General features: G+C 52.7%; 1 protein-coding gene across 3 annotated transcripts; it reads right to left on the bottom strand.

Annotated features, from left to right (window-relative positions):
- Positions 1-1,687: 1,687 nt before the first annotated feature.
- Positions 1,688-25,977, bottom strand: LOC148674120 (synaptophysin-like). 3 transcript variants are annotated; one of them, XR_015934520.1, is made up of 8 exons: positions 25,484-25,585; positions 24,408-24,473; positions 11,053-11,177; positions 10,163-10,361; positions 9,174-9,365; positions 7,488-7,820; positions 5,455-6,938; positions 1,688-5,413 (listed from the first exon to the last, which is right to left on the bottom strand). XR_015934520.1 is itself a non-coding variant. In XM_088623925.1 (7 exons), the coding sequence occupies exons 1-6, from the start codon at positions 25,869-25,871 to the stop codon at positions 7,506-7,508; spliced, it is 915 nt and encodes a 304-aa protein (XP_088480051.1). In that variant the 5' UTR covers positions 25,872-25,977; the 3' UTR covers positions 1,688-6,938; positions 7,488-7,505. The 3 variants fall into 3 exon arrangements, 2 of the variants coding, with proteins under 2 accessions (XP_088480051.1, XP_088480050.1); XM_088623925.1 differs by lacking the exon at positions 25,484-25,585 and adding an exon at positions 25,854-25,977 and having other exon boundaries at positions 1,688-6,938; XM_088623924.1 differs by having other exon boundaries at positions 1,688-6,938.
- Positions 25,978-27,157: the final 1,180 nt, after the last annotated feature.

Consider the following 27,157-nt stretch of genomic DNA (forward strand, 5'->3'; position numbering starts at 1 on the left):
GGCCTTTCCTCTTCCTTCAGAGAAAGTTTCCACACCCCCCTCGTCCAGAAGCAGATAAGGACAAGGAGGAGAGCAGCTCGATCTGGGGGGAGAATTGCCTGGCTGGCTGTCAGTGTTCTTCCTGTTACACAGGGAAACTGCAGCCTGAAGCAGATCTGCTGCAAACGGATTGTCAGGACAGACAGAGTGACAGATATTTGGCCTGGCCCTGTGAACAGATAAAGACTTGTGCAAAGTCACCAACAAGCACATATATTTTTGGGCAGTTTTTCCGTTAAAAATATAATTGTATTACCACCAACAAAATGAAATCTTGTTATTGCAGAGTTGTGTTTTACACTGATTCTTATCATTCTTGCTAATTAGCAAGTGCCTGTTTCACTACATACTAAATATGATAAAGATCTTCAGGTGGGCAGCTGCAACGAAGAGAGGGCTTCACAGCCGAAACGTTGTGTTTTCTCTCTTCTCTTTTCAGCCTGGAATAAACCTGTTACTTGTTCCATTATAAAGATCTGCCTATTGACAACATAGATAGATACTTTATTGATCCTGTGAGGGAAATTGCAGTGGAACAGCAGCTTAACACAGACAACACACCCACAGTGTAACGAATGATACAATACTAATAATAATACAATACAATCAGTACAGTGAGGGGTGCACTAAAAGAGTTACACACAGTCCAGAACACACACAGAACAAACTAGTACACAGAAAAATCATATTGCACATATGAATATAAATATAGATGTAGATATAGATATAAATGTATTGTTACTACATGTATATAACGTGTATTAACATCTTATGCTGCCTGTTGGCTTTATCATGTTAAGGACCACAGTAATAAGGAAATGTTAAAGTGTCCAGTGCCTGGAGAGGGCGCTAGTGTGTTGCCCCTGGCAGGCTCTGTGAGAGGGGAAACGTTACTGCCTTCAGGCCCAGCTCTAATACCCCCGCAAGCACTCACAAGCACAGTGGTCTTATGTATCACAGGTGGTCTTGGCTCCAAACCACAGCACCCTGCAGCTTCCTGTTGGGGTCCTGCTGTCTCCTGGAGTGACATCACCATTACAGGAAGCAAGAACGTCGCCCTCTGTTGCTCAAGTTAAGAACTGCACTTACAGTAAGAAGTAATGATAATAAATAATTGCTTAAACTTATATAGCGTTTTTCTGGACACTCCACTCAAAGTGCTTTAAAGGTAATGGGGATCCCCTCCACCACCACCAGTGTGCAGCCCCACCTGGATGATGTGACGGCAGCCAGAGTGCACCAGTACTCTCCCCACACTCCAGCTCTCAGTGGGGAGGAGAGCAGAGTGATGAAGCCAGTTCAGAGAGGGGGGTTATTAGGAAGCCATGATTGGTAAAGGCCAGGGGGAAATCTGGCCAGGACACTGGGTTAAGACCCCTACTCTTTTCTAGAAATGCCATAGGATACTTAATGACCACAGAGAGTCGGGACCTCGGTTTTTGCGTCTCATCCGAAGGATGGCGCCTTTTTTGTGTGCCTGGTTTAGAATGGTTCCAATACATCTGCACCTTTAAAGTTCGCCTTTCAATTTGACAGAAGAGGACCACATTCTGCCAATTCACACATACAGCTGATCAACAGAGATGGAGAGAAACACAGACCTACAGACCAAGATTAGAGTACAAAATGAGGCGAAAGACACAGAGTATTAAACTCTTCAGTATAACTTCAATTTTATTTTTTTTCACGCGGAGTCCACAGAATATAGAACAGAACAGAATTTGTAAGTTTCTCAGAATTTTTTTTCTGCTTCGTTACCAGTAGGTTAATATTAAATATACATCATACACAGTAACACAACACAAACCGAGAGGCATCGCGAATCACAGACACACCAGTTACAACTTACAATAGAGTATTTATATAGCGTATTTTTAGAAGAGAGACAGAGAGAGAGAGGGAGACCTAGAGAGGGAGCAGAAGAGGTAGAAAGAGGAGAGACAGATTATGATAAGTCAGAGAGTTTTGATTCCAAAAACAAACAGGACAGGAGCATCACTCACTTTCTCTCTGCTCTAAGTGATCATACAAAGAGTCAGTCTGGGCTTGCTGGCCTCTATTCTGTTGCTGATGTGGTGAGAAATGAGAAAAGACTGTGCACTGCAGGAGACACAGAGTGGCGTCCTACTGTGCCCTGTGCTGGACATAGTGGCATCATACCATGCTCTGGGCACAGAGTGGCGTCCTACCGTGCCCTGTGCTGGACATAGTGGCATCATACCATGCTCTGGGCACAGAGTGGCGTCCTACCGTGCCCTGTGCTGGACATAGTGACATCATACCATACTCTGGGCACAGAGTGGCGTCCTACCGTGCCCTGTGCTGGACATAGTGACATCATACCATGCTCTGGGCACAGAGTGACGTCCTACCGTGCCCTGTGCTGGACATAGTGACATCATACCATGCTCTGGGCACAGAGTGGCGTCGTACCTTGCCCTGTGCTGGACATAGTGGCATCATACCATGCTCTGGGCACAGAGTGGCGTCCTACCGTGCCCTGTGCTGGACACAGAGGACTGTCCTAGGGGCACTCTACCAGGCACTGCACCAGGCACAGAGGATCGCTGTACTATGCAGTGCACCGGGCACAGTCCTGGTGAATTCAGTGCAAACAGCTGAGATACAGTGTTTACAGATTAGTGCGGTCAGGTCCGACCAGACGGCAGCTCAGGCAGATGAGCACAGAGCGTGTGCTGGTGAATTCGACCCCGATCGTGAAAGGACAGGGTCACTGTGATGGCATGACCCATGTGTGTAGTACAATCAGGAATCCCCAGTGTGTGTGCACACTGGTAAATTCAGACCGGATTGTGAAAGGACGGGGTCACTGTGATGGCACATATGTTTAGTACAATCAGGAGTCCCCAGTGTGTGTGCTGGTGAATTCAGCTCTGATCAGAGTCCTGATTTTAGTGTTTGTAGTGTTGAGGGCAAAATAGTATTCTGAACAGGTGACAAGAAAGTATTTTAACAAACCAAGGTTCTCAGCCTGCACAGGAGACTTCGAAAACAGAAATAAAAAAATAGCACATAGAAAATAAAGCCGAGTTTCACTTTTTCCTTGTCATCCCAATATTGCACTATTATACTTCATTTTACCCTGTTCCTCTCAGTTGCACTGTTACCACAAGTAGCAAATCAAATGTCCCCAAGCTGGGTCATTTTAACATTTCTGTTGCCTCGATTTCACAGATTTGCTGCAGATAATGGTAGTGCAATGACTGGGGGGGAACAAGAAACACAATAAGAGACATACGAATGACAGTGTTACACCATAAAATGTGGGTAAATGATAAGCAGAGGAACTGAAATATCTTTCAAGATCAGAAACTAAGTTAAATCAGAATCAGTTGTGCATAAACAGTATTCCAGGAATAATCTGGGAACAGAGAACAGGCTCAGTAAACGGATAGATCCCAAATTATTCAGGTGATGATTTATAAAACAAACAGCTGCCGATGAAAGTATTAGCACTCCGAAGTAAGGTTATCTGCCAGTCTGAGAAATGTAATAATTATGGTTTCATCTATGCCCCTACTTCATGCTAGAGAGGGCCGGTCAGTGTGTCTGCAGTGGTGTCCAGTCCTGGTCCTGCAGGGTCGGTCAGTGTGTCTGGAGTGGTGTCCAGTCCTGGTCCTGGAGGATCAGTCAGTGTGTCTGCAGTGATGTCCAGTCCTGGTCCTGCAGGGTCGGTCAGTGTGTCTGCAGTGGTGTCCAGTCCTGGTCCTGCAGGGTCAGTCAGTGTGTCTGCAGTGATGTCCAGTCCTGGTCCTGGAGGATCAGTCAGTGTGTCTGCAGTGATGTCCAGTCCTGTTCCTGCAGAGCCGGTCAGTGTGTCTGCAGTGATGTCCAGTCCTGGTCCTGCAGGGTCAGTCAGTGTGTCTGCAGTGGTGTCCAGTCCTGGTCCTGGAGGATCAGTCAGTGTGTCTGCAGTGGTGTCCAGTCCTGGTCCTGGAGGATCAGTCAGTGTCTCTGCAGTGATGTCCAGTCCTGGTCCTGCAGGGTCAGTCAGTGTGTCTGCAGTGATGTCCAGTCCTGGTCCTGCAGGGTCAGTCAGTGTGTCTGCAGTGATGTCCAGTCCTGGTCCTGCAGGGTCAGTCAGTGTGTCTGGAGGTGTTCCAGGTCTCTTTAAAGCAGCAGTACTTGCAGAGCCCAGCTGGACAGAAAGCCTGCAGACTGACCAGCCCAGCAGGACCAGGACCTGCGATCCCTGTTCTTACACAGGCCACTAGACAGAACAGCTGTCCACAACACCAGTCCTGCCCAGGACTGCCAGCGTCACACCTCACAGCCACAGACCGGACTAAAGTCCTCCATGCTGATTCATGTGGGACATCTTATTTCTGCAGTGAAAATCTGGGATGTCCAGTATAATATGGAACCCTAGTCTCACGGATGACTGCAATTAGTCTCGCTCCAGACTGACTGCTAGTCCAGATCATCCCAGCTTAACCGGGCACCTGAGCTCCCCAATAAGACATCCCCATTTCCACACAGCTGTACTTTGACTGCTCAACTGCATTCAGAAATAACAGAATCAAAGAAAGGAAACTAGCTAACCCAAGAGATCCGGCATGTTTGTTGACCTGTGAAGTCCGTGCTTATATTTCTGGGGGAGGAGAGTCGATGGCGCTGTGCCGGGGAGTCATGGCCACAACCAATGCCGGGGTACCGCCTCACTGGAGCGTGGAGCTGAATAGGGCGCCTGCAGTTACACCAGCCTGCCGCCAGAGGGAGCTCAGAAACAAAACTGCTGTGAGCCGCAAAACACCTGCAAACCTAAACTTAGTCATAGTGATAGAGATGCAATAGTCAGGCGACTTTTCTGCAGAGAGGAAGGACAGCAAATGTATGTTGTTCTTACGTTTGTACTAATAATTCGTATTAAGTAGCTTTATTTTCCTCTGCTTATTCAATAAGAAGTACGCCTCCCTTTAGCATGGGAAAGCAGTGAAGTGTAATTTGCTCAGCTGGTGCCTCTCCTGTCCCTACACTGCCCTCTGGAGGAGTGGTCTGAGACTGCATGTGGGAGAGCACCATGGGAACACAGGGTGAGATCAGACACCATCATAACAACCGCCTGAAGGACTAATGTACCTGACTGCTGCTATCAAGACATTTTGTCAATGTGTTCTACAGTATGTGCCTTTGTGTGTCTGAGTGCCTCTGAGTGTGTGTCTGAGTGCCTCTGAGTGTGTGTCTTTGTGTGTCTGAGTGCCTCTGAGTGTGTGTCTTTGTCCTTGTGTGCTCAAGTGTATGTGAGTGTGGGTCTTTGTAGGTCCAAGTCTCCTGGGAGGCACACAGTGGCCATTCTGCACCAGCAGCCCCACTTGGGAGACGCACAGCAGCCAGTCAGCACCAGCAGCCCCACCTGGGAGACACACAGTGGCCATTCTGCACCAGCAGCCCCACCTGGGAGACGCACAGCAGCCAGTCTGCACCAGCAGCCCCACCTGGGAGACACACAGTGGCCATTCTGCACCAGCAGCCCCACGAATCAGTGAGAAGAGTAAGAAACAACTGCACCACTTGAACTGCGGGAACATGAGGGAGGCCAGATTGGTCAGAGAGCTCAGACTCAGAGTGGGAGGAAGCCAGGAGACTGAGGTCAACACCCCACCTACACAGGGCCACAGGGATCTTCAACCACCAAGTCGTCAGGACCTCAGTTTAAAGCTTCACCCAGACGACGTTACGTCCTTCAGGACAGCGTCCCTGGTCACCATACTGGCGCACTGATTTGGAAACAATGGTGCAGAGCAAAGGGCTCCCCCTACTGGGCCACCAACACCACTTGCAGTAGCAACCTGCTTTTCCCCAGAAGTCTCTAAGTCAGTAATGTATAGGCTATGGAAGTACAACACAGGTGCCTGTGTAACACAGGTAGTTGGTAGCAGTGGCGGTACCCCAGGTGAGACTCGGGTGTGAAGGGGATGTTGGGTATTTTCGAGCTGACTGCGGTTGGTGTGTGACAGCATGAGGGAAAGAGACCCAGAACCTCTCTGTGTGCAGTTGTGTGTGTGTGTGTGTCAGAGGGCTCAGACACAGGAGCAGTTCGGGTTGTTTTGTGAAAGAAACCGGCTGCTGAGAGTGTTGGGGAGCCTGCCCTGCGGCCGGCCAGCCCCACGGCGAGGGGGATCTAGAAGGATCTGCTCCCAGCCCGCGCCCCCCTCACCTCCTTCACCCACCCCTGTCCTCCTCCCCGCCCCCCTCTCTCTCTCCACTCCGAGCATCTTAAAACTCTGCGCGTCTGTTTTAAGACTTAAAAAACATTGATTCAAAAATTGTTCCTTAAAAAAACAATTATAGAAACGTGGAAAAGCAGGAGGAAGGAGACAGAAAACTATAGAACTTAAGAAAGCAATACAATAAAATCAAATAAAATTCACATCAGAATAGTACCTTGCAGCTGTGTAACTACCGATGTGGGCTGAGTCTTTATTTTAATCACTAGCTAATCTCCTAGCATTACTGAAGTAGAATAATTCAATAACATATATTCATATATATATGTATTCATATTAATATTTACACATCACAAACAATTACATTCTCTCAAGTTTATTATTGTTGTGTTGTTTTTTTGTTTTAAAACTAGATCAGTTTTGGTTCTGTGTTGCTTTCAAGTTCTGTTATGCATTTATGTAGTTGTTCACCCATTTCCTTTACGGTTAAATAGAAATTCATCACCTTTAGGAACGTTACAGGGATAGAACATTGAGAGATTTTAAGCGCCCCCCCACCCCGTATTGTGCCTTAATGCCCCCCCCCCTTCCCAACCCAACCTCCTCCCCTCTTTCTGCTCACAGACAGAGAAACAGACAGACAGACTGACAGGAGCGCAGAGGGGTCTTCAGTTCACACACAGCCTTCTGCTATCAGGCTACACCCTCCTTCTGCAGAGAGACAGGGGAGAGAGAGAGGGGAGGAGAGAGAGGGGAGGAGAGAGAGGGGAGGAGAGAGAGAGGGGAGGAGAGAGAGAGGGGAGGAGAGAGAGAGGGGAGGAGAGAGAGTAGAGGAGAGAGAGAGGAGGAGAGAGAGAGGAGGAGAGAGAGGGTGGAAGGGGGGAGGAGAGAGAGGGGAGAGGAGAGTAGAGAGGAGAGATGGGAGAGAGGAGGAGAGGGGGAGGAGAGAGATAGGGGAGAAGGGAGGGGAAGGGAGAGAGGGAGGAGAGAGAGAGGAGGGAAGGAGGGGGGGAGGAGAGGAAGGAGAAGGGGGAGAGGCAGGAGGAAGAGAGGGTGGAGGGAGAGGAAAAGCTCTTAGAAAATGTGAAAAAGACAATTGGCGAATGTTTCCAAACTTTTCAGGGTACATCAAAAATAATTGGCAATTCTAAGAAAAACGTGCTCATACCAATCTTACACGCGGCTGTGCCTTTGTCTCTTTAGCTTCAGCACGCAGTATCCCCCGAGGTTCAGGGCGCAGTGTTAACGAGACTCACTCACCAGCCCACTGCTCTCCGCTCACATCTGGTTGGAGAAGGAGGTGGGCGCCACGGGCTGGCCGTACCCTCCCTGACTGTAGTCGCCTCCTTGGTTGTAGCCCCCTTGCTGGCCATACTCGGGCTGGTACCCCCCCTGTGAGCTGGCGTAGGGGTCGGCCTGGCCGTAGCCCCCCTCCGGGCCGTAGCCGCCCCCTGGCTGGCTGAAGGACTCGGGGGCGGGCTGCTTCTCCTGTGAGGGTGGGGGGTAGCGCATGAAGGGGGCGCTCCAGCCTGTCTCCTTGAACACAAACCACAGGTTCCCTGCCCACAGGATGAGGTTCAGGAAGCCGAAGACCTGAGAGGAGAGAGAGAGGGGGGGGGAGGAGAGAGAGAGGAGGGAGGGGGAGGAGAGAGGGGGGAGAGAGAGAGGGGGGAGAGAAGAGAAGGGGCAGAGAGGAGAGAGAGAGGAGGGAGGGGGAGGAGAGAGAGGGGGGAGAGGGAGGAGAGAGGGGGGAGAGAGAGAGGGGGGAGAGAGAGATGGGGGAGAGAGGGAGGAGAGAAGAGAGAGAGGGGAGAGAGAGGGGGGAGAGAAGAGAAGGGGCAGAGAGGGGAGAGGGAGGTGGGAGGGAGAGGAGAGAGGGGGGAGAGAGAGGAGAGAGGGAGGTGGGAGGGAGAGGAGACCGAGAGAGGAGAGAGGGAGGTGGGAGGGAGAGGAGAGAGAGAGGGGGGAGGGAGAAGGGGAGAGGAGAGAGAGAGGAGGGAGGGGGAGGAGAGAGGGGGGAGAGAAGAGAAGGGGCAGAGAGGGGAGAGAGGGAGAAGGGGAGAGGAGAGAGAGAGGAGGGAGGGTAGAGAGAGAGGGAGGAGAGAAGAGAAGGGGCAGAGAGGGGAGAGAGAGGACAGAGGAAGAGGAGAGAGAAGAGAGAGGGAGGGGGGAGGGAGAGGAGACCGAGAGAGGAGAGAGGGAGATGGGAGGGAGAGGAGAGAGAGGGGAGAGAGGGAGGAGAGAAGAGAGAGAGGGGAGAGAGAGGGGGGAGAGAAGAGAAGGGGCAGAGAGGGGAGAGAGAGGACAGAGGAAGAGGAGATGGAGAGAGGAGAGAGGGAGAGGAGACCGAGAGAGGAGAGAGGGAGAGGAGAGAGAAGAGAGAGGGAGGGGGGAGGGAGAGGAGACCGAGAGAGGAGAGAGGGAGGTGGGAGGGAGAGGAGAGAGGGGGGAGAGAGGGGAGAGAGAGAGGAGAGAGGGGGAGGAGAGAGAGGGGAGAGAGGGAGGTGGGAGGGAGAGAGAGAGGGGGGAGAGAAGAGAAGGGGCAGAGAGGGGAGAGAGAGGACAGAGGAAGAGGAGATGGAGAGAGGAGAGAGGGAGAGGAGACCGAGAGAGGAGAGAGGGGGGTGGGAGGGAGAGGAGAGAGAGGGGAGAGAGGGAGGAGAGAAGAGAGAGAGGGGAGAGAGAGAGGGGGGAGAGAAGAGAAAGGGCAGAGAGGGGAGAGAGAGGACAGAGGAAGAGGAGATGGAGAGAGGAGAGAGGGAGAGGAGAGAGAAGAGAGAGGGAGGGGGGTAGAGAGCACAGGGGGATGGGAGAGGGGAACAGAGGGGATTAAGGCAGGGGAGAAGGGGAGGGACAGAGGAAGGAGGGGCAGAAGACGGGGCGTCAGCCAGTCTCCGCGCTGCCAGTGTACCCCAGAGCCCCGGCCCCCGGAGGGCGCTGTCTTACCACCGAGGTGTTGAGGCCGGACGTGACGGGGTCGTGCAGCTCCTTGCAGCGGTTCCCCGGCTCCTCGCACGCCTTGATCAGGGTGATGACCCGCTCGGGGTCCGTGGCCGTCTTCACGTCCGACAGCCCCTTGGCCCAGGCGGCCGAGCTCACCAGCCACATGAACGCGAACACGCACGTCACCACGAAGTCCTGCAACACAGGGACACGCGTCAGCGGGGGACACGGGCCAGAGAGAGGGTGGACACGACACACTGACCACACAGCGCAGGGCCGAGAGAGGGACGTAGCCTGAGAGAGGGTGGACAGGATGGACACAACACACCGACCACACAGCGCAGGGCAGAGAGAGGGACATAGCCTGAGAGAGGGTGGACAGGATGGACACAACACACCGACCACACAGCGCAGGGCAGAGAGAGGGACATACTGTAGCCTGAGAGAGGGTGGACAGGATGGACACAACACACTGACCACACAGCACAGGGCAGAGAGAGGGACATACTGTAGCCTGAGAGAGGGTGGACAGGATGGACACAACACACTGACCACACAGCACAGGGCAGAGAGAGGGACATAGCCTGAGAGAGGGTGGACAGGATGGACATAACACACTGACCACACAGCGCAGGGCAGAGAGAGGGACATAGCCTGAGAGACACAGAGTGGACATGTCACACTGACCACACAGGGGAGGAGAGAGAGAGAGGGTAGGAGAGGAGAGTGGGGAGGGGAGCACAGCACAGGGCTGAGAGAGGGACATAGCCTGAGAGACGCTGGGAGACGCTGGGAGACGCTGGGAGACGCTGGGAGACGCAGATAGCTACAGAGAGACACCGGGAGACACTGGGAGACGTAGGAAGATGCTAGGAGACATAGGAAGATGCTGGGACACGCAGGGAGATGCAGAGAAACACTAGGAGACACTGGGAGAAAGAGAAAGAGACACAGGAAGAGCAGGACTCAGACAATCGGAGGCAGTGACTCACAATCATGGGCCCCTTGTTGTTCTCGCGGTAGCGCTCCTGGAAGAAGAAGTAGACGACGAGGGCCCCCAGCGAGTACAGGAAGGAGAAGACTCCGATGGTGACGAAGAACTGTGCTGAGGAGGAGTAATCGCCCAGCAGGAACAGCCTCTCTGTGCCACCCTTACTGCAGGTGGGGGCATCGAAATACACCTGGTGCAGCCTGGGGGGCAGTGGGGGGCAGCAGAGAGATGGGGGTGAGAGAGGGACAGGGAGAGGAGAGAGTTATCATCTCCAGAAATACGGAACAACAGTGTCACACTGTCCAGAGCAGACACACACAGAGAACGACTGTGTCACACATAGACAGACACACACAGAATGACAGTGTCACACTGTCCAGAGCAGACACACACAGAGAACGACTGTGTCACACAGAGACAGACACACAGAATGACAGTGTCACACTGTCCAGAGCAGACACACACAGAGAACGACTGTGTCACACAGAGACAGACACACAGAATGACAGTGTCACACTGTCCAGAGCAGACACACACAGAGAACGACTGTGTCACAGAGACAGACACACACAGAATGACAGGGTCACACTGTCCAGAGCAGACACACACAGAGAACGACTGTGTCACAGAGACAGACACACACAGAATGACAGTGTGACACAGAGACAGACACACACAGACTGACAGTGTCACAGAGAGAACAACAGTGTCACACAGAGACAGATACACACAGAACAGCAGTGTCACAGAGAGAATGACAGTGTGACACAGAGACAGACACACAGAGAGAACAACAGTGTCACACTCTCCAGCACAGACACACACAGAGAACGACAGTCACCCAGCCTAACACACAGAGACACAGCCCTGCCAGCAGGGGGCGGTGTGTACCTGAAGGGATACTCGAACTCCACCTCGATGCTCAGGTCGCTCTCGTTGCGCACCTGGCACTCCACGCTCATCTTGAACTCGCCCGAGTAGCTGCCACACGTGGCGAACGCGAAGATGGCGAACACCTGGGGGCAAATAGAGGGGGTTTACTCACAGGCACGGTGCTCTGGCCCCGAGCGAGGGGCGCTGTGGGCTGGTGTGTGGCAGTGCACTTCTTCAGGGGGGCTGCAGGGGGCGCTCCAGCACCCCTCCCCCTGGGGAAGGAAGAAGGAGCAACTGTCTCTGGCTACCGCAGTGCCGCCAATCTCAACACAGCAAAACAGACTGCACTGGAGGTGAAGCTGTCTGCAGAAATCTGACCCAGCTGTCTTAGCAAGCCCGTATGGAACAGAGCAGCTCTGACTAGGTCTCTGCAAAGTAACACTGCCTACCAGACCCCCACTGCAGGCTTGACCCCCTGCATGCTCTTGCAGACCCCTGCCTGACCAAGCAGAGAAAACGTCTGTGTGTCTGTGCTTGGTCTTGGGTCCACCACGCACGCCGGTCTGTTCAGAGTCACTGACTGCCCAGCCCCTGCTGTTCACTAGAGCTCAGGTGCCTGCCAGCCAGCAGTAAACCCTGGAACGGCTCAGACTGCTGTGCAACGGGAGTCACGATGGGGAGCACTTTATCACAGCATTTGTTCTGAAACTATTCTTATGCATCACATATGTATTTGTATCTCCTATTCAATTCAATTCAGGATGCTTTATTGGCACGACCAATGAATACATCTGTGCTGCCAAAAGCAATACAAATACAATTAACATCGAATCTCCAGCTCTCCTGTCTCCTGTCCTTGCTGTTCCTCTTTCTGTGGGCTGTCCCAAGGGGAACAGGGAACAGACGTCCAGCTCATAACTGTGCAGGCTCTGGGTCGTGATGTTTCATCCTGCTGTCTATTTACTGGAGATCATTGTACAAAAAGCCCTGAAAGATGTGCTCCTGTGGAGGAGGGGGGAGGGGAGAGAAAGCAGACTGGCAGAGGCAGCTCTGGCTTTCAAGTGCGTTTCTATAGGTTAGCAGGGAGTTTAACTGGGAGTTTATGGGGGCAGATTCCTATTAATCATATTTCCAAGGCTGTCTTCATCCCACAAGGCTAGTTTCTATATGGGGGTTCCCCCCTTTTTTATCTAAACTACCCCTCCCGATAATCAACCCCCCAAATCCCCAAACGAAGTCTACGATGAAATGGTGACGCGAATTCTGTTGGAAGCGATCTGAACCGATCCAAACTGCCGTCTGTGGATCTGCTGTAATCCTCGTCAGGGCACAGACAGGGCAGCACACACAGGCTTGACAGTGTCAGGGCTACCCCACTGTTCTTGGGGTGAAACAGCTTTCCTATGTGCATTTTCTGGGGGACCACCCAGCGCACCCCAGTGTGGTGTGGGGGTGCCCTGTCACTGTAAATGATCTTTCCTTATTGAGGAAAGGTTAAGGTTCATTTCATTCTGCTCTGAAAGGTGAAGGCAAAGAGAAGATAAACACTGCGTTTTGGCCTTGGAGCCTTCTTCAGGTGTGACACCTTTACCTTTAAATCAGTCTATACCTGTTCCTGTGCAGCCTACGCATGCTGACGCAGCTCCCTGCTCAAACGGTGTCTTATTGAGGACAGGCTGTCTGTTACTGCTGGCTTTTCAACCACTGTTACAGACACATACAATAATACTCCTGGAACGGAGGTGCAGGAGACCTGACTGCTCCTGATTTTTATATTATTCAAGAAAGAAAAACTGATGCTCTTGTCCTTTTTTTTAAAATAAAAAACAAAGCCTGAGAGCACACTATCACACACACATGCTGCACTGCAGATTAAGGAAGGCTATTTTTACCATTGTGCCACAGATCGGATTGAACTGAGAATCCTGATATTAATCCATTTCACTGGAGCACCATCTGTCAGACAACCTTCATCTCCAAGAGAACAGAGCTACACATAACAACACCTGACGCACACACACACACACACACACAACAGTACCAGGCACACACACCACAGCACCTGGTACACACACACTTTAGCACCAGGCACATACAGTACAACACAGCACCTGGCACACACACACACACCACAGCACCTGGCACACACACACACACCACAGCACCTGGCACACACACCACAGCACCCGGCACACACACAGCACAGCACCTGGCACACACACACAACAGTACCAGGCACACAAATTAGCACCAGGCACACACACCACAGCACCTGGCACACACACACATTAGCACCAGGCACACACACACACACAACAGCACCTGGTACACACACACATTAGCACCAGGCACACAACAGCACCTGGCGCGCGCGCACACACACACACACACACACACACACACACACACACTAGCACCAGGCACACAACAGCACCTGGCGCGCGCGCGCGCACACACACACACACACACACACACACACACACACACACAACAGCAGCAGGTACACATATACACTACATGCCAGATACAACAGACTACAGCACCTGGCACATCTGCCTGTTTCAGATATAACCACATCTACCCCACTTCCTGTCTCGATATACCCACACCTGCCACACTTCCTGTCTCGATATATACCCACCTGCCCCATGACAGGGTCACACAGTCCAACGCAGACACACACAACGCACAACAGTGTTACACAGATATACCCACACCTACTTCCTTGCCTTCCTCCCTCACAGCTCATTAAGGAGCTGATCATAAATGCACAGTAGAGAGATATGGAGAGAAAAATGAGAGGCAATTTTCATGTTTGACACTGAGAAGTAGAGGCGATAATGAAATGCGTGTGGAAGGAAAAAAATCATCTCTTTGGAGAGCAGGAGGTGCGGTATTCTGAGAAATAAAGGAGTGGAACATAATGTCTGCCTGTTCCACCTGTTAGCTCTGTACCTAACTATGTGAGATCAGTTTCAGAATCTCCTCCTGCAGAAGGAAGTTAAAATGCCCAGACGTGGAGGACAGGAACACAGTACCCAGAATGCCATCGCAGAGCCGACACGAGAAACGGACGTGACCTGGAAATTCAGGCCAACCGGCACGGCTGCCCCTATCCTGTCCCACCATGCAATGCGCCATGGACAGAGAGCACCTGGGGCAGCGAGACACTCAACTGCCCAGTGTCAGAGTCAGCAGGTGGGACTTCAGGCAAGATGAGGAAGAAAGGGATATTTAATACAAACAGCACATGGTGCTTACAGACGCTCAGAGCTGTCCTGTAATCTATGAGTGTTAAACACAGATTCTCTGCCTGCAGACAGCAGCTGTGTGGATCTGAATCTGAGGACTAAGAACAAACTGGGGGAGTCTTGTCTGACAGATCACTGGCGCTGATCTTTCAGCCCGATCCCACGTGTATCACTCGGAAGTCTTGCCTAAAGCACATTCCATCCTAGAGGACCTTCACCCAAATTCCAATGACTCCCCTCAGAGCGCAGATACAGTACAGCTTTCCCAGTTTAAAAACAAACAGGTTCAAATATCTCATTTCTACCTGCAGCCATAACCTTGACCAACAGTTGACTCTTTTATAATAATAATAAGAAGAACTCCTCACACTTATATAGCGCTTTTCTGGACACTCCACTCAAAGCGCTGTACAGGTAATGGGGATCCCCTCCACCACCACCAGTGTGCAGCCCCACCTGGATCCTCTCCCCACACAGCAGCTCTCAGTGGGGAGGAGAGCAGAGTGATGAAGCCAGTTCAGAGAGGGGGGGTATTAGGAGGCCATGATGGGTAAGGACCAATGGGAAATTTGGCCAGGACACTGGGGTTACACCCCTACTCTTTTCGAGAAACGCCCGGGGATTTACGCACAGATACGCGTCTTGTTTGTTCGTGTCCTGCCGCTGTACAACAAGTTGCCCCTTCGGGGAGAGGCACGACCCTCTCTCTCGAGACGGTTCGGTACCACGAGCCAGGCCACTGCGGGCTGCAGTCCCCACGGGACACGGGAGTCAGGGGGCAGCTCTGTTGTCCCCGGGCGTCCCCGGACACCAGGCTCATTGCGTCCAGCGCCGCCCGCCTCTTCCTGTGTGTGTTCGGAACCGCCAGGCTGCTGTTAACTGGGCGCCAGGGCTGTACCGCCTGGTCTGGCCTGCGTGGCAGGCTCAGGGTGACCCTGCCAGCTCCGGTCCACCTGCCTGGCCACTCCCTGACCGTCCGGTCAGAGCCGGCTCGCCGCAGCCATGGGTCTACAGAGCTCAGCCTGCAGTGCAAGCGCACCAGTGGGGAGAGATTCTTCACCAGGCAGAGAGACAGGGGAGTGGCACCATGCCCTTTAGAGACGGGGAAAAACAACGGAAGCAAGACTGGAATAAATACTGCGGCGGGCCGCCAGCAAGAATACTTTCTGACAATGAGTGATTCAGTGATTCACCGAGCGGCTGACTCACTGCCTCCTCCACCCCCACCTTCATTCACAGCACACTGGAGAGCGGACAGGGAGGCTGCGCAGGCCGGTTGCCACGGCAACGGGACCTGAGCAGGGAAAGCAGGTGGGGCCGCGGCGGTGGAGGAGGCTGACATCACGGTTTCCACGGAGACCGGAGATGTTCCGTACCTGAGCCGCGATGACAGTCTGGCCCCGAGACTGTGCTGGCCAGCCTTTCATCTGCTGCAGCAGCAGGAGAGCGCACCCGCTCACACACACACACAAACACACACACACACACACACACACACACACTTACAGCTCAAACTGCTGAGCTGCCGTTCATTAGAGAGACCTCGTTTCCAATCTGGGTGCCTTGATTGACAAAAACATCCTCTGGCTGTGTGTATACAGTACCTGCTCTCCTCTTGCTGGTAACAAAGACAAGACTAGGGGCTGCGCACACTAGCACAGACTACTGTGACAGGACTGTTCTACTGTACTGGGACTGTAGCTCCTATTGTAACAGGACTGTTCTACTGTACTGGGACTGTAGCTCCTATTGTAACAGGACTGTTCTACTGTACTGGGACTGTAGCCCCTACTGTAACAGGACTGTTCTACTGTACTGGGACTGTAGCCCCTATTGTAACAGGACTGTTCTACTGTACTGGGACTGTAGCTCCTATTGTAACAGGACTGTTCTACTGTACTGGGACTGTAGCTCCTATTGTAACAGGACTGTTCTACTGTACTGGGACTGTAGCCCCTATTGTAACAGGACTGTTCTACTGTACTGGGACTGTAGCCCCTATTGTAACAGGACTGTTCTACTGTACTGGGACTGTAGCCCCTATTGTTACAGGACTGTTCTACTGTACTATTCTACAGCCCTCTTGCTATAAGAGGATTAATACTGTTGTGTTTCCACAGAGGGGTCCATAATGAAATTGCAGCTCTGAAGAATTAAAAAAACATCGAGCACTAATGGAAACTCTACAGAGGACAGACGGCAATATCAGTCTGCTTGTTAGCATTGATTCATTTCCCTCTCCAAAATCATCCTGGAAAACCTCACCTGCTGCCGTCACCCCCCCGCCCTTCCACCTTTCTTCCCTGAAATAAGCTCCTTAATCCCCTTTTCCACACTGACCCCACGGACACACACACAGGCCGACACTCAGGCCAGCGCACACATGCTTCTGCGGACGTTCCACTGTGCTTCTCACTGGGGGGGTTCCCCAAGGACAGAGAAAAGTCAAAACGTCTGAGAGGACAGGGGGGGGGAGGGGGGTCATCTGGTGTACGGCCACTAGGGGGCAGAGGCAACACCGGACAGTGAGTCACCCGAGAAGCAGAAGTCGGGCCAAGAACACACAGGCACACACGAGCCTGACTGAAACTCAATAGATCACACACACGCTTACTAATGTCACACAAGGTGGGCCTGGAAGCACTCACTCAAACACACTTTGAGGCACAAATCTCTATCTCTTGCCCACACGGTCCAGCATCCTACTGGCCTAACCACCTACGAATGCCCCTGCCTCTCCCCAGCCATCTGTCCCCGAGCAGGTACAGAGCAGGCGACGGGAGATTTACAGCCTCCCCACAGCATGTCAGAACGAGCTATTAAAAATGCAGCCATTAGCAAGATGGATTAAGGCAGGAACAAACATTTAAAGCACCAAAGCCAATAACTCAGCTCAGCTGGCAGACTCGCAGTCGGTCTGCTGTTTGTGTCTATTACACACCCAGCGTGATGACGGGGTTCATCATCCCTGCCAGGGGCAGGAGTCCCGAGGAAGGGCAGCTCCCCTGCCTCCGATCCGCAGTGCTCAATAATTCCAGCCCAGCCGGCTCCGTCCAGCGCCGCAGTGCCCTTCCCACCGCCCAGGGAGAGACGGACCCCGGCCCTCTGCCATCCAGCCCTGGCTCTGAGCCCGACGCGCTTCTGTCTGCTGGCTGGCCCCGCTGGGACCTCTCCGCGCTAACACTTCTGCCTAAAAATGTCGAGAGGCCTCCCGTCTGTCCAGAGAGGTGTGCTGGGAAACCCAGCTGGTGCTCTGAAGCCCGTCAGCTCCCGGCCTGCGTCAGGGAAGCGGTTCTCCGGCTCTGGCTGTCAACAGCATCCGGGGCCACAGTGTGTGGAGAGGCTGGCAAACCTCTTTGCTTTGTTAACAGCGGAATACGCCCCTGTGTAAACACCGCACACCGCAGGCCAAGAGACCACTCATCACTCAGACTCATTAAACCACTGATGCCGGGTGATATTAACAAGGACTGCTCAGGGTGGGGTTCTGAAGAGCTGCAAGAGGGTACTGTGCAGGTTTTCATTTAGCGCACTAGGAGATTGTACAGGTGAGCTGTAGCTACCAGCAGGCAGCGGCCTGGAAGACAGGACAGGAACACACCTGCTCAGGAAGACAGGCCAATAGCACACCTGTACACAGAGACAGGCCAATAGCACACCTGCACACAGAGACAGGCCAGAAACACTCCTGCACACAGAGATAGGCCAAGAGCAAACCTGCACACAGAGACAGGCCAAGAGCACACCTGCACACAGAGACAGGCCAAGAGCACACCTGTACCCAGAGACTGGCCAGGAATACACCTGCACGCAGAGACAGGCCAGAAACACTCCTGCACACAAAGACAGGCCAAGAGCACACCTGCACACAGAGATAGGCCAAGAGCACACCTGCACACAGAGACAGGCCAAGAGCACACCTGCACACAGAGACAGGCCAAGAGCACACCTGCACACAGAGACAGGCCAAGAGCACAATAATAATAATAATTAATTGCTTACACTTATATAGCGCTTTTCTGGACACTCCACTCAAAGCGCTTTACAGGTAATGGGGACTCCCCTCCACCACCACCAATGTGCAGCATCCACCTGGATGATGCGACGGCAGCCATAGTGCGCCAGAACGCTCACCACACATCAGCTATCAGTGGGGAGGAGAGCAGAGTAATGTAGCCAATTCATAGAAGGGGATTATTAGGAGGCCATGATTGGTAAGGGCCAATTGGAAATTTGGCCAGGACACCGGGGTTACACCCCTACTCTTTTCGAGAAGCACCCTGGGATTTTTAATGACCACAGAGAGTCAGGACCTCGGTTTTACGTCTCATCCGAAGGACGGCGCCTGTTTACAGTATAGTGTCCCCATCACTATACTGGGGCATTAGGACCCACATGGACCACAGGGTGAGCGCCCCCTGCTGGCCCCACTAACACCTCTTCCACACCTGCACACAAAGACAGGCCAAGAGCACACCTGCACACAGAGATAGGCCAAGAGCACACCTGCACACAGAGATAGGCCAAGAGCACACCTGCACACAGAGACAGGCCAAGAGCACACCTGCACACAGACACAGGCCAGAAACACTCCTGCACACAAAGACAGGCCAAGAGCACACCTGCACACAGAGATAGGCCAAGAGCACACCTGCACACAGAGATAGGCCAAGAGCACACCTGCACACAGAGACAGGCCAATAGCACACCTGTACACAGAGACGGGCCAGGAACACTCCTGCACACAGACACAGGCCAGGAACACTCCTGCACACAGACACAGGCCAGGAACACACCTGCACACAGAGACAGGCCAGGAACACTCCTGCTCAGGAAGACAGGCCAAGAGCACACCTGCACACAGAGACAGGCCAGGAACACTCCTGCACACAGGAGTCATGGGTTCTTTAATAACTAAGCAGTCAGGACAGTATAGTTAATACTCCTATCGTTACATACAGACATGGGTTCTTTAATAACCAAGCAGACACAACCTCAGTTTAACATCTCACCGTACAGCGGTGCTCCATGTTACCAATCAGGGATACTGGTCTGGTAAGAGGGTGGAGCACCACCTACTGGTACAATTAAAACTAATTACAGCAGCCACCTGGTGTTTCATCAGAAGCCTCCTATCCCAGGACTGACCCGACCCAGCCTGCCTGCGCTCCTGAGACCTGATGAGATCAAACTACAAAGTGGTAACACCATTGTCAGGTAGCGCGAACCCAACCAAGAAAACAGAAATTGTGAAACAGGAAGCTTGAATTAGCGATCTACGAGACTTACATGACTTGTGTGGATAACATATCCTTTTCATCCAACAAGGAGGAGACTCGATTAAAATTCCAAACAGAATGTTAAGCTATATAGTCAAAAGCACAGAAACTAAATCAAGTGATATATTATAATTGTACTATGCACTGGTGAAGCCTCATTTATACATGCTTGTACAGATTTGGTCCACACCATACAAAAAAAGATACTGCTGGAGGAAGATACATCCTCGGGTTTAAAGAGATTTCATATACCGACAAAGCCTGATTATCTAAATCTCTTTAGTCTTGCGCATAGAAAACTACGAGGGAACCCGATTTAACTCTAGTATTTTATATCTTCAAAGACACAGACAAAGTGAACCCACTGGACTTCATCAGGACCAACACAAACTGGAGGACGCAGGAGGAAGCTACATGGAGGTGCATTTAAAAGTGTGTTCACCAGGGAAAACAACAACACACAAGAACTGAAGGCTCTGTGGACGTTAGGAGTACTTGGCCAGATAAGCATGGCTGAACCCGCTTGGTTAACGGGCAGCCCTCTGACCACAGGACGAGGCGACTCGAACCCCAGTCGGACAGCAGGAGCCAAGGGTCAGCCGCAGGGTGGAGACTGGGCGCAGCAGGGAGGCTGGAGACGAACGTGTTTGAGTCGGTGTATATATATATACTGTAGAGCTGGGTTTTGTAAATGATGGGGTGTGATCAACTTGTTGTTAACTCTCCCAAACTTCAATAAATAACTTCCATAACTTCTTTACACAAAAGGTTGTGGGTGTGTGGAGTAATAAGATGAATGGCCTCCTCTTACATGTATCCATCCCTACTTTTCCATGATCTTACCAGAAGCTGTGGCTCTAGAACTGACAGTCGTAATAACCAGACATTAGCAGCAGACCAGTACAGTGCAACGATGGTCAGAACAATAACACTGCCTGACTGACAGTAAAGACATAACTGCTGAAAAGCCCTGGTTAGTATTCAGAGTTTAGTTACTTCTCATAGTTACCTCACAGATTTGCTCAAAACTTCAGTGTACAATATTTACAATGTACAATTATTAAAGTATTAAAGTATGCAATTATTTGCAATCCCCACCTGTAGCCACCTCTAATGCCACTGCTGACTTTCACCTCTTGTTCATAGCGCTGAGTTCACAGGCATGCTGCATATCTGTGCTGTCTCTGTCTCGGCCCTGACTCAGCCCTGGATGATACCATCTCACTGCAGTGATATGGGAGGGGTTGTGAGTCACTGATGGCAGTGCTGTCTGAGTGAGAAGATGACGTCACAGTGCTGTCTGAGTGAGAAGATGATGTCACAGTGCTGCCTAGCACCGTGTAAGAAGATGTGATCTCACAGTGTTCTCTGTGTAAGAAGATTAAATTACAGTGCGGTCTGAGTAAGAAGGTGATGTCACAGTGTGGTCTGAGTAGGAAGGTGATGTCACAGTGTGGTCTGTGTAAGAAGGTGATGTCACAGTGTGGTCTGTGTAAGAAGGTGATGTGACAGCGCTGTCTAGCACTGTGTAAGTAGAAGTGATGTCACAGTGCTCTCTAAGTAAGATGATATCACAGCGTGGTTTGTGTAAGAAGATTATATCACAGTGCTGTCTGAGTCTGAAGATAATGCCACAATATGAAGGTGATATCATAGCGTGGTCTGAGTGAGGAGAGGTGATGTCACAGTGCTGTCTGAGTAAGAAGGTGATGTCACATTGCTGTCTGAGTAAGAAGGTGATGTCATAGTGCTCCCTCTGAGGAGATGATGCAGCCAAAAGTGAGACTGTTGGGCTGGTCAACCTGTCCTTCAGAGCCCGACTCTGGGGGCTCAGGAGAGCATCACACCATGCTGCCCTCGCAGGAGGATGAACCCCTGGAGAACCCTCTGGTCTCTGCCCTCACTGGAGGGTAAAACCCCAGAGATGCCCCATACGCTTCTTGTTCTCTTCCTCCGGGCGCCCACACTCTCGTTTCCAAGCAGAGAAGCTGCCCTGTGCACAATGCTGCCCTGTGCAGAGCCTCTCTCTCTGCCACATCGCGCCCTGCGTGGCAGCCTCCTCATCGCAGAGCTGGGTGCCAGCTGAACAGCGGCTTTCGCTGCATAATTCATCAGGTTCGAGCAGAGGAAGCAGAACAAGGAGCTGCAGGAATGCGCATGGGCTGCCCATACTCGCCCAGTCCCTGTCAGCCTTCCCACCTGAGCAAACACCCAAGTACATCCAGCTACAGCTGAACAATCCCTCCTGGGACACACTCAAGCCTATCCTGACTGTATATACTGCAGCACCCTGACTCTGTCACAGACCCTATGGAGACTTGTGATACTGTATAAAGCCTCATAGAGAATCCTGGCTCTGACACAGGCCCTATAGAGACTTGTGATACTGTATAAACCCTCATAGAGAATCCTGACTCTGACACAGACCCTATAGAGACTTGTGATACTGTATAAAAGCCCCATAGAGAACCCTGACTCTGCACACTTATGACTATGAACCCTGACTACATAGCTATAGACTATATAGATACTTGTGATACTATATACAAGCCTCTTAGAGAAGCCTGACTCTGACACAGGCCCTATAGTGACTCATGCTACCATATAAAAGCCCTACAGAGACCTGTGACTCTGAGAATACTGAGAATCCTGACTCTGTTTACAAGCCCTGTAGAGAATCCTGACTCTGTATACAAACACTATAGAGAATCCTGACTCTGTATACAAGCCCTATAGAGAATCCTGACTCTGTATACAAGCCCTATAGAGAATCCTGGCTCTGTATACAAGCCCAGTAGAGAATCCTGACTCTGTATACAAACACTATAGAGAATCCTGACTCTGTATACAAACACTAAGAGAATCCTGGCTCTGTATACAAGCCCTGTAGAGAATCCTGACTCTGTATACAAGCCCTGTAGAGAATCCTGACTCTGTATACAAACACTATAAAGAATCCTGGCTCTGTATACAAGCCCTATAGAGAATCCTGACTCTGTATACAAACACTATAGAGAATCCTGGCTCTGTATACAAGCCCAGTAGAGAATCCTGACTCTGTATACAAACACTATAGAGAATCCTGACTCTGTATACAAACACTATAGAGAATCCTGGCTCTGTATACAAACACTATAGAGAATCCTGGCTCTGTATACAAGCCCTGTAGAGAATCCTGACTCTGCATGCAAGCCTTATGCAGACCTGCAGTCATGTATACAATCCCTAGGGAGTATACATCCCTATTAAAGAGACAGCATGGTAAAAGCCCTGGACCAGGCTGATCGAGTACTGCAGCAGGAAAAGGCTCAGTTGCCAGGAAGGGAGTGGAGGAAGAAATGAAGTGGTGCACCCCAGGCCCTTCCTTCTCCAGCACTGGTGAACCCACAACGATGACAGACGCACCAGCCCTCTGCTACAAAATCTCTGGGGCCTGTTTTTCCATTTAGGAAACCTTCCGAAGGAGAAGAGGCCATGTGGTCCATGATCTGAAGTAATTCTGCTCCATAACTGCAGGAAGCGTTAATGACCGAACGAACGAGCTGCGCGTTATTGTAGTGGAAGCCCAGCATGCCTCACGTCCGGATGTTGTGCTGGGAGGCTATTCTGAGCTGGAAACAGGTGCAATGGTGAAAACATGTAGACTGAAAAAAATAAAGGGGCTTAATTGAACACAGGGGTGTCCAGACTGAAGGCAGCTCCAGGTTTTCCTTCGAGCCGGGATTAAAATAACTACCCTTAATCAGCTGCTCAATTAGTAGAGTTCACATGCCTTCCGCGTCTCTGTTCATTGAGTCTGCGAAGCTGCAGAAAGCTGATTTAGCGCAACGAGTGGACCTTGGCACCACAGAGGGAGAATGTACAACACAGCGCTTGATAAATCTATCTGGTGTGTAACGCTGATATCGCCCCGCCCCCCTGGCCCCACTTCCGCTCGGCCATGACGTCACTGGCGGGCCGCGGACACTGACAATACGTGGAGCGGAGCCAGAACGGAATGGCTCTCTCTCCGTTACCGCAGGGGGCTGAGCCGAGGAATCGGGACCTCTCAGCGTCAGGAGTGGGGGGAGGGCCTGCGGGCGAGCCGCTCACGAGAGGGATGCTGTTCTCAGGCCAGGCGGCGGTAAAATATCGGAGGTTTGTTGGCTAAACGTGAACAAGAGGATCGCTTTCGCGGAGCGCAGAGGTGCGTTTCCTCTGCCGCAAGACCCAGAAATAAAGAGCGTCATATTTTCTTTCTTCTGCGAAAACCCTCCTTTCCTTAGTCCTGGGGAGCCCCCCCAGTGTAGAAACAGGAGCAGGGAGGCGGCGAGGAGCGGAACCTCGGATTTGGCAACATCCTAAATCCTGCTCTGAGCTGCTTGCAGCAGGTTCAAAATAGCCACTATAATAAACAAGATCGGTATTTTTGTATCTCACTTTTCGTTCATTCTGTAATCATATTTTGAATAATGGTTGATTTCAAATTCTTTTTTTTTTTTTCCCCCAACGAAAATAAAGATAATTAAAAGCACATCCGCGCAGCAGCAGCGCGGGCTCTCGCCCGTGTCCACAGCGGCGGGCGCGCGGTGCTCCCGCACAGCTGGAGCGAGCGCCTCCAGCTGCCACGGCTCGCGCGCGCGAACGCGGGCCGCGTCGCCGTCACGCGCTGTGACCTCCAGATGTGAACGAAAGGACACAACCCCCCCGCGTGCTCACCCGGTTTCAGCAGCAATAAAAATGCTGATAATATTAAGGGGGCATATGTGCGGTACATACTAACATCTTCGTATCCCCTGTCCACGAATATTCATCCGTTCTTCTCAGGAGTTCAGGATATGAGAGTAAGTCAAGAGCTACTCACCCATTCCAGTATCTTGATAAACCCCAGGGGCTCTTTGGCAATCTTGAACTGCCCACTGGCAACGAGCTGCAAGGAAACAAACCAGTAAGTACAGCGCGGTGATCAGTGCCGCGCGCGAAAACGTCCAGGGCCGCGCTGGAGGTGAATAACAATACTAATGAGAGGAAGGGGAATATGCGGGGGATCTTGTCCTGGAACGGTGCCGGGCCCCTGCTCCCGCAGAGCCGACAGGCTCGGGACCGGCGGGCCGCGGAGGAAAAGCGGTGCTGTCTCCGTCACCGTCTTCATCACTGTCTTCATCACCGTCTCCATCCCTGTCTCCTGCGCGAGCCTCCCCGCAGCGGGCCTCGGCTGCGCGTGGGGGCGGCACCTCCGCGAGCGCCGGCGGCTCGCGGGCAGGTGGCGGCTTCCTCTTCGCCGAGAGGACCGACATGCCCCCCCCCAGCTCCTTCACCCTACTGCAGCCGTGGGGCTGTGAGGTGATGGTGGTGGTGGTGGGGGGGGAGGGTCAGTCTTTAATTGCCCCGCCGGGCCCGGCTGTTTCAACGCCCCGCAGCCGCGCGCGGCTCCAGGCTCGAGGAGGCGCTCGGGGCTGGCGGGACGTCGACGCAGCCGGCTCGCGCTGGGGAATGCGCGGCGGGACGGGCGCCGCGGGTGGCGACGACGGGGCGGGTCGTGTTTGTCCCCACACCTGCCACCTGCCCCATCGCGGGGAGCGTGTTTCTCCTCTGGGGAGGTGGGGTGGGGTAATGGAGGAGGGATGGGGGGGGTATTCTCTCCTCACCCCCCCCCGGCAGAGGTCTCCCTCCCCTTCACAGCCGCGGTGAAAACAGATGAAAAAAAGAAAACAGACCGGCCAGGAGAAAACGGACGCGCAGCGCAGAGCAAACCGTGAGATGACTCGGCGTCCCAGCGAGCAGGAATGAATAAACCGAGTGGCGTCTGTCTGTGCCCCGGGACCCGTCTAACCGCCCCCGACCCCCCCCCGGGGTACAGCCCCCGGGGTACCGGCGCGCACCCGGGCTACATCACCGGGCAAGACACCAGGAGCAGCAGCCGCGCACAATCACACGCACCCCGGGCTCCCCGCGACTGGGGGAGCCGCAGCCCTCGCTAGACCGGGATTTGCCTATTGCGCTAAACGCTGTCGCGGCTGTTTTCATCTTGTCTTCTCTCCGCCCTGGACGCTGCGGGACCGGCTGCTCCGTCAGAGGAGCCGCATCTCAGCTGCGCCGCACAAACAAGGCAGCGCAGCCCGCAGCGCCCGTGCCCCGACCGCCCAGGCGCTCCCGAAATCGAGCCTCTCCTTTTTCTCCCCGGACCGCCGCTCCGAAAAAAATAAAGGATCACCGCAGCGGCGAGGAGAAGGAAGAAGAATTAAAACAGAGAAAAAAAAAACAACATTTTAAAATGCATCATCATCTATCGGTTCTGGAGAGCCGTTACCTGGTTCACAATATCCATCTTTGCGGCTTTCTCGGAGATAAGGAGATCAGCAGAGTGGAGGGAGGGAGTGAGAGGCAGCAGGGGGAGGGAGGGACAGAGCGTAGAACAGCTCCTATTGGCGTCACAAGCTCCTAGTGTGGGCACGGCACAGCCCGGTGAAGCCTTAATCCCCAACTGTGCGCCATTTTAGGTACTGGCAAAGGTGGGGGGTGGAGGGCTCTTACAAAATGCCATCGCCAGACAAATTGTTCGATCCCGTGCACTGCGTGCCAAGGTTCGGCAATCAGTCGGTAATGCTGCTGTTTTTTTTTTTTTTGGGGAGAGACATTTTGTCTTTGTGACAAAGGCAGGTCTGGAAACAAGCTCCAGCGTGTCCCAGAGATATTATTTTGAGTAAAGATCAGATTAGAGGGAATTAGTCAGTTAAGAGTTGTTTGCAATGATAATGGAGGAGAATCAGGGGAGGGGGGGCGTCAGGACCTCAGTCCATCTGCTCTGGGTCTGCAGCACACATTGGTGACACAGCCCCTGCAACCCCACCCCCCCGCTACCGCATGGCTCGTTTGAGTCTAATTAACGCTGTAATTAGTACTCGCAGATCGCCGGAATCTGTTCCTCGTCTTCTCCTTTACTGATCTCGCCCAGAGCAGAAAACTGCCAGGCATCATCTTCACGGTAATGGCAGTCTCCATCATGACACCCCCTTTCACGGGAGGTTAGGCCGGGCCCTCCCTCCTGCCCGCCAGCGGTCAGCATTGCTGCCTCACCGCGCTGGGGCCCCAGGTCCAGTTCCGGCCCTGGGGTGCTGTCTGTGGGGAGTCTGCATGTTCTCCCCCGTGTTCACATGGGTTTCCCTTGGGGGCTCTGGTTCCCTCCCACAGTCCACAGACATGCTGGTGGGTTCGTTGGCTTCTGGGTAATTGGCCCTGGTGGGCGCACGCGTGTGTGTGTGTGTGTATGTCTGGTGCCTGCTGGGATAGGTCCTGGCTCCGTCGCGACCCCGATCCCGAACGGAGCAGTCAGAAAACAGATGGATGGATCTCCCTCCCTCCCAGCTTCGCCCAGCAGAAGAATGTCTGTGCTCGGGTGCAGGAAAAACGGGGCTCTCTCACCCCGAGACTTTCTCGCTCGAGCTATTTCATGTGATTCGGGCGATGAGAGCAGCCCCCCCTGCCTCCGCTGGGGTTCGACCGGCACGGCCTCGCTGCCGGGGCAGCGGGTCACCCCACCCCGCGCACAGACCGGCTCCTCCGCCCCAGCAGGGCTCTGCTGTCACGATCGCTAACCCCTCCTCTTAAGGGCGC

This window comes from Lepisosteus platostomus, chromosome 3 (assembly GCF_059453375.1).
Source record: "Lepisosteus platostomus isolate fLepPlt1 chromosome 3, fLepPlt1.hap1, whole genome shotgun sequence".
In the NCBI taxonomy this organism is placed as follows: Eukaryota; Metazoa; Chordata; class Actinopteri; order Semionotiformes; family Lepisosteidae; genus Lepisosteus; species Lepisosteus platostomus.

What these genes read in the sequence shown, in the direction of transcription:
- LOC148674120 (XM_088623924.1), bottom strand. Translation starts at nt 25,570, where the DNA reads ATGAAAACAGCCGCGACAGCGTTTAGCGCAATAGGCAAATCCCGGTCT. An exon ending in CCAGTCGCGGGGAGCCCGGG is followed by an intron (nt 24,474 to 25,483) that starts GTGCGTGTGATT and finishes GTTTCCTTGCAG; the next exon opens with CTCGTTGCCAGTGGGCAGTT. An exon ending in ACAACAAGGGGCCCATGATT is followed by an intron (nt 9,366 to 10,162) that starts GTGAGTCACTGC and finishes CCTGTGTTGCAG; the next exon opens with GACTTCGTGGTGACGTGCGT.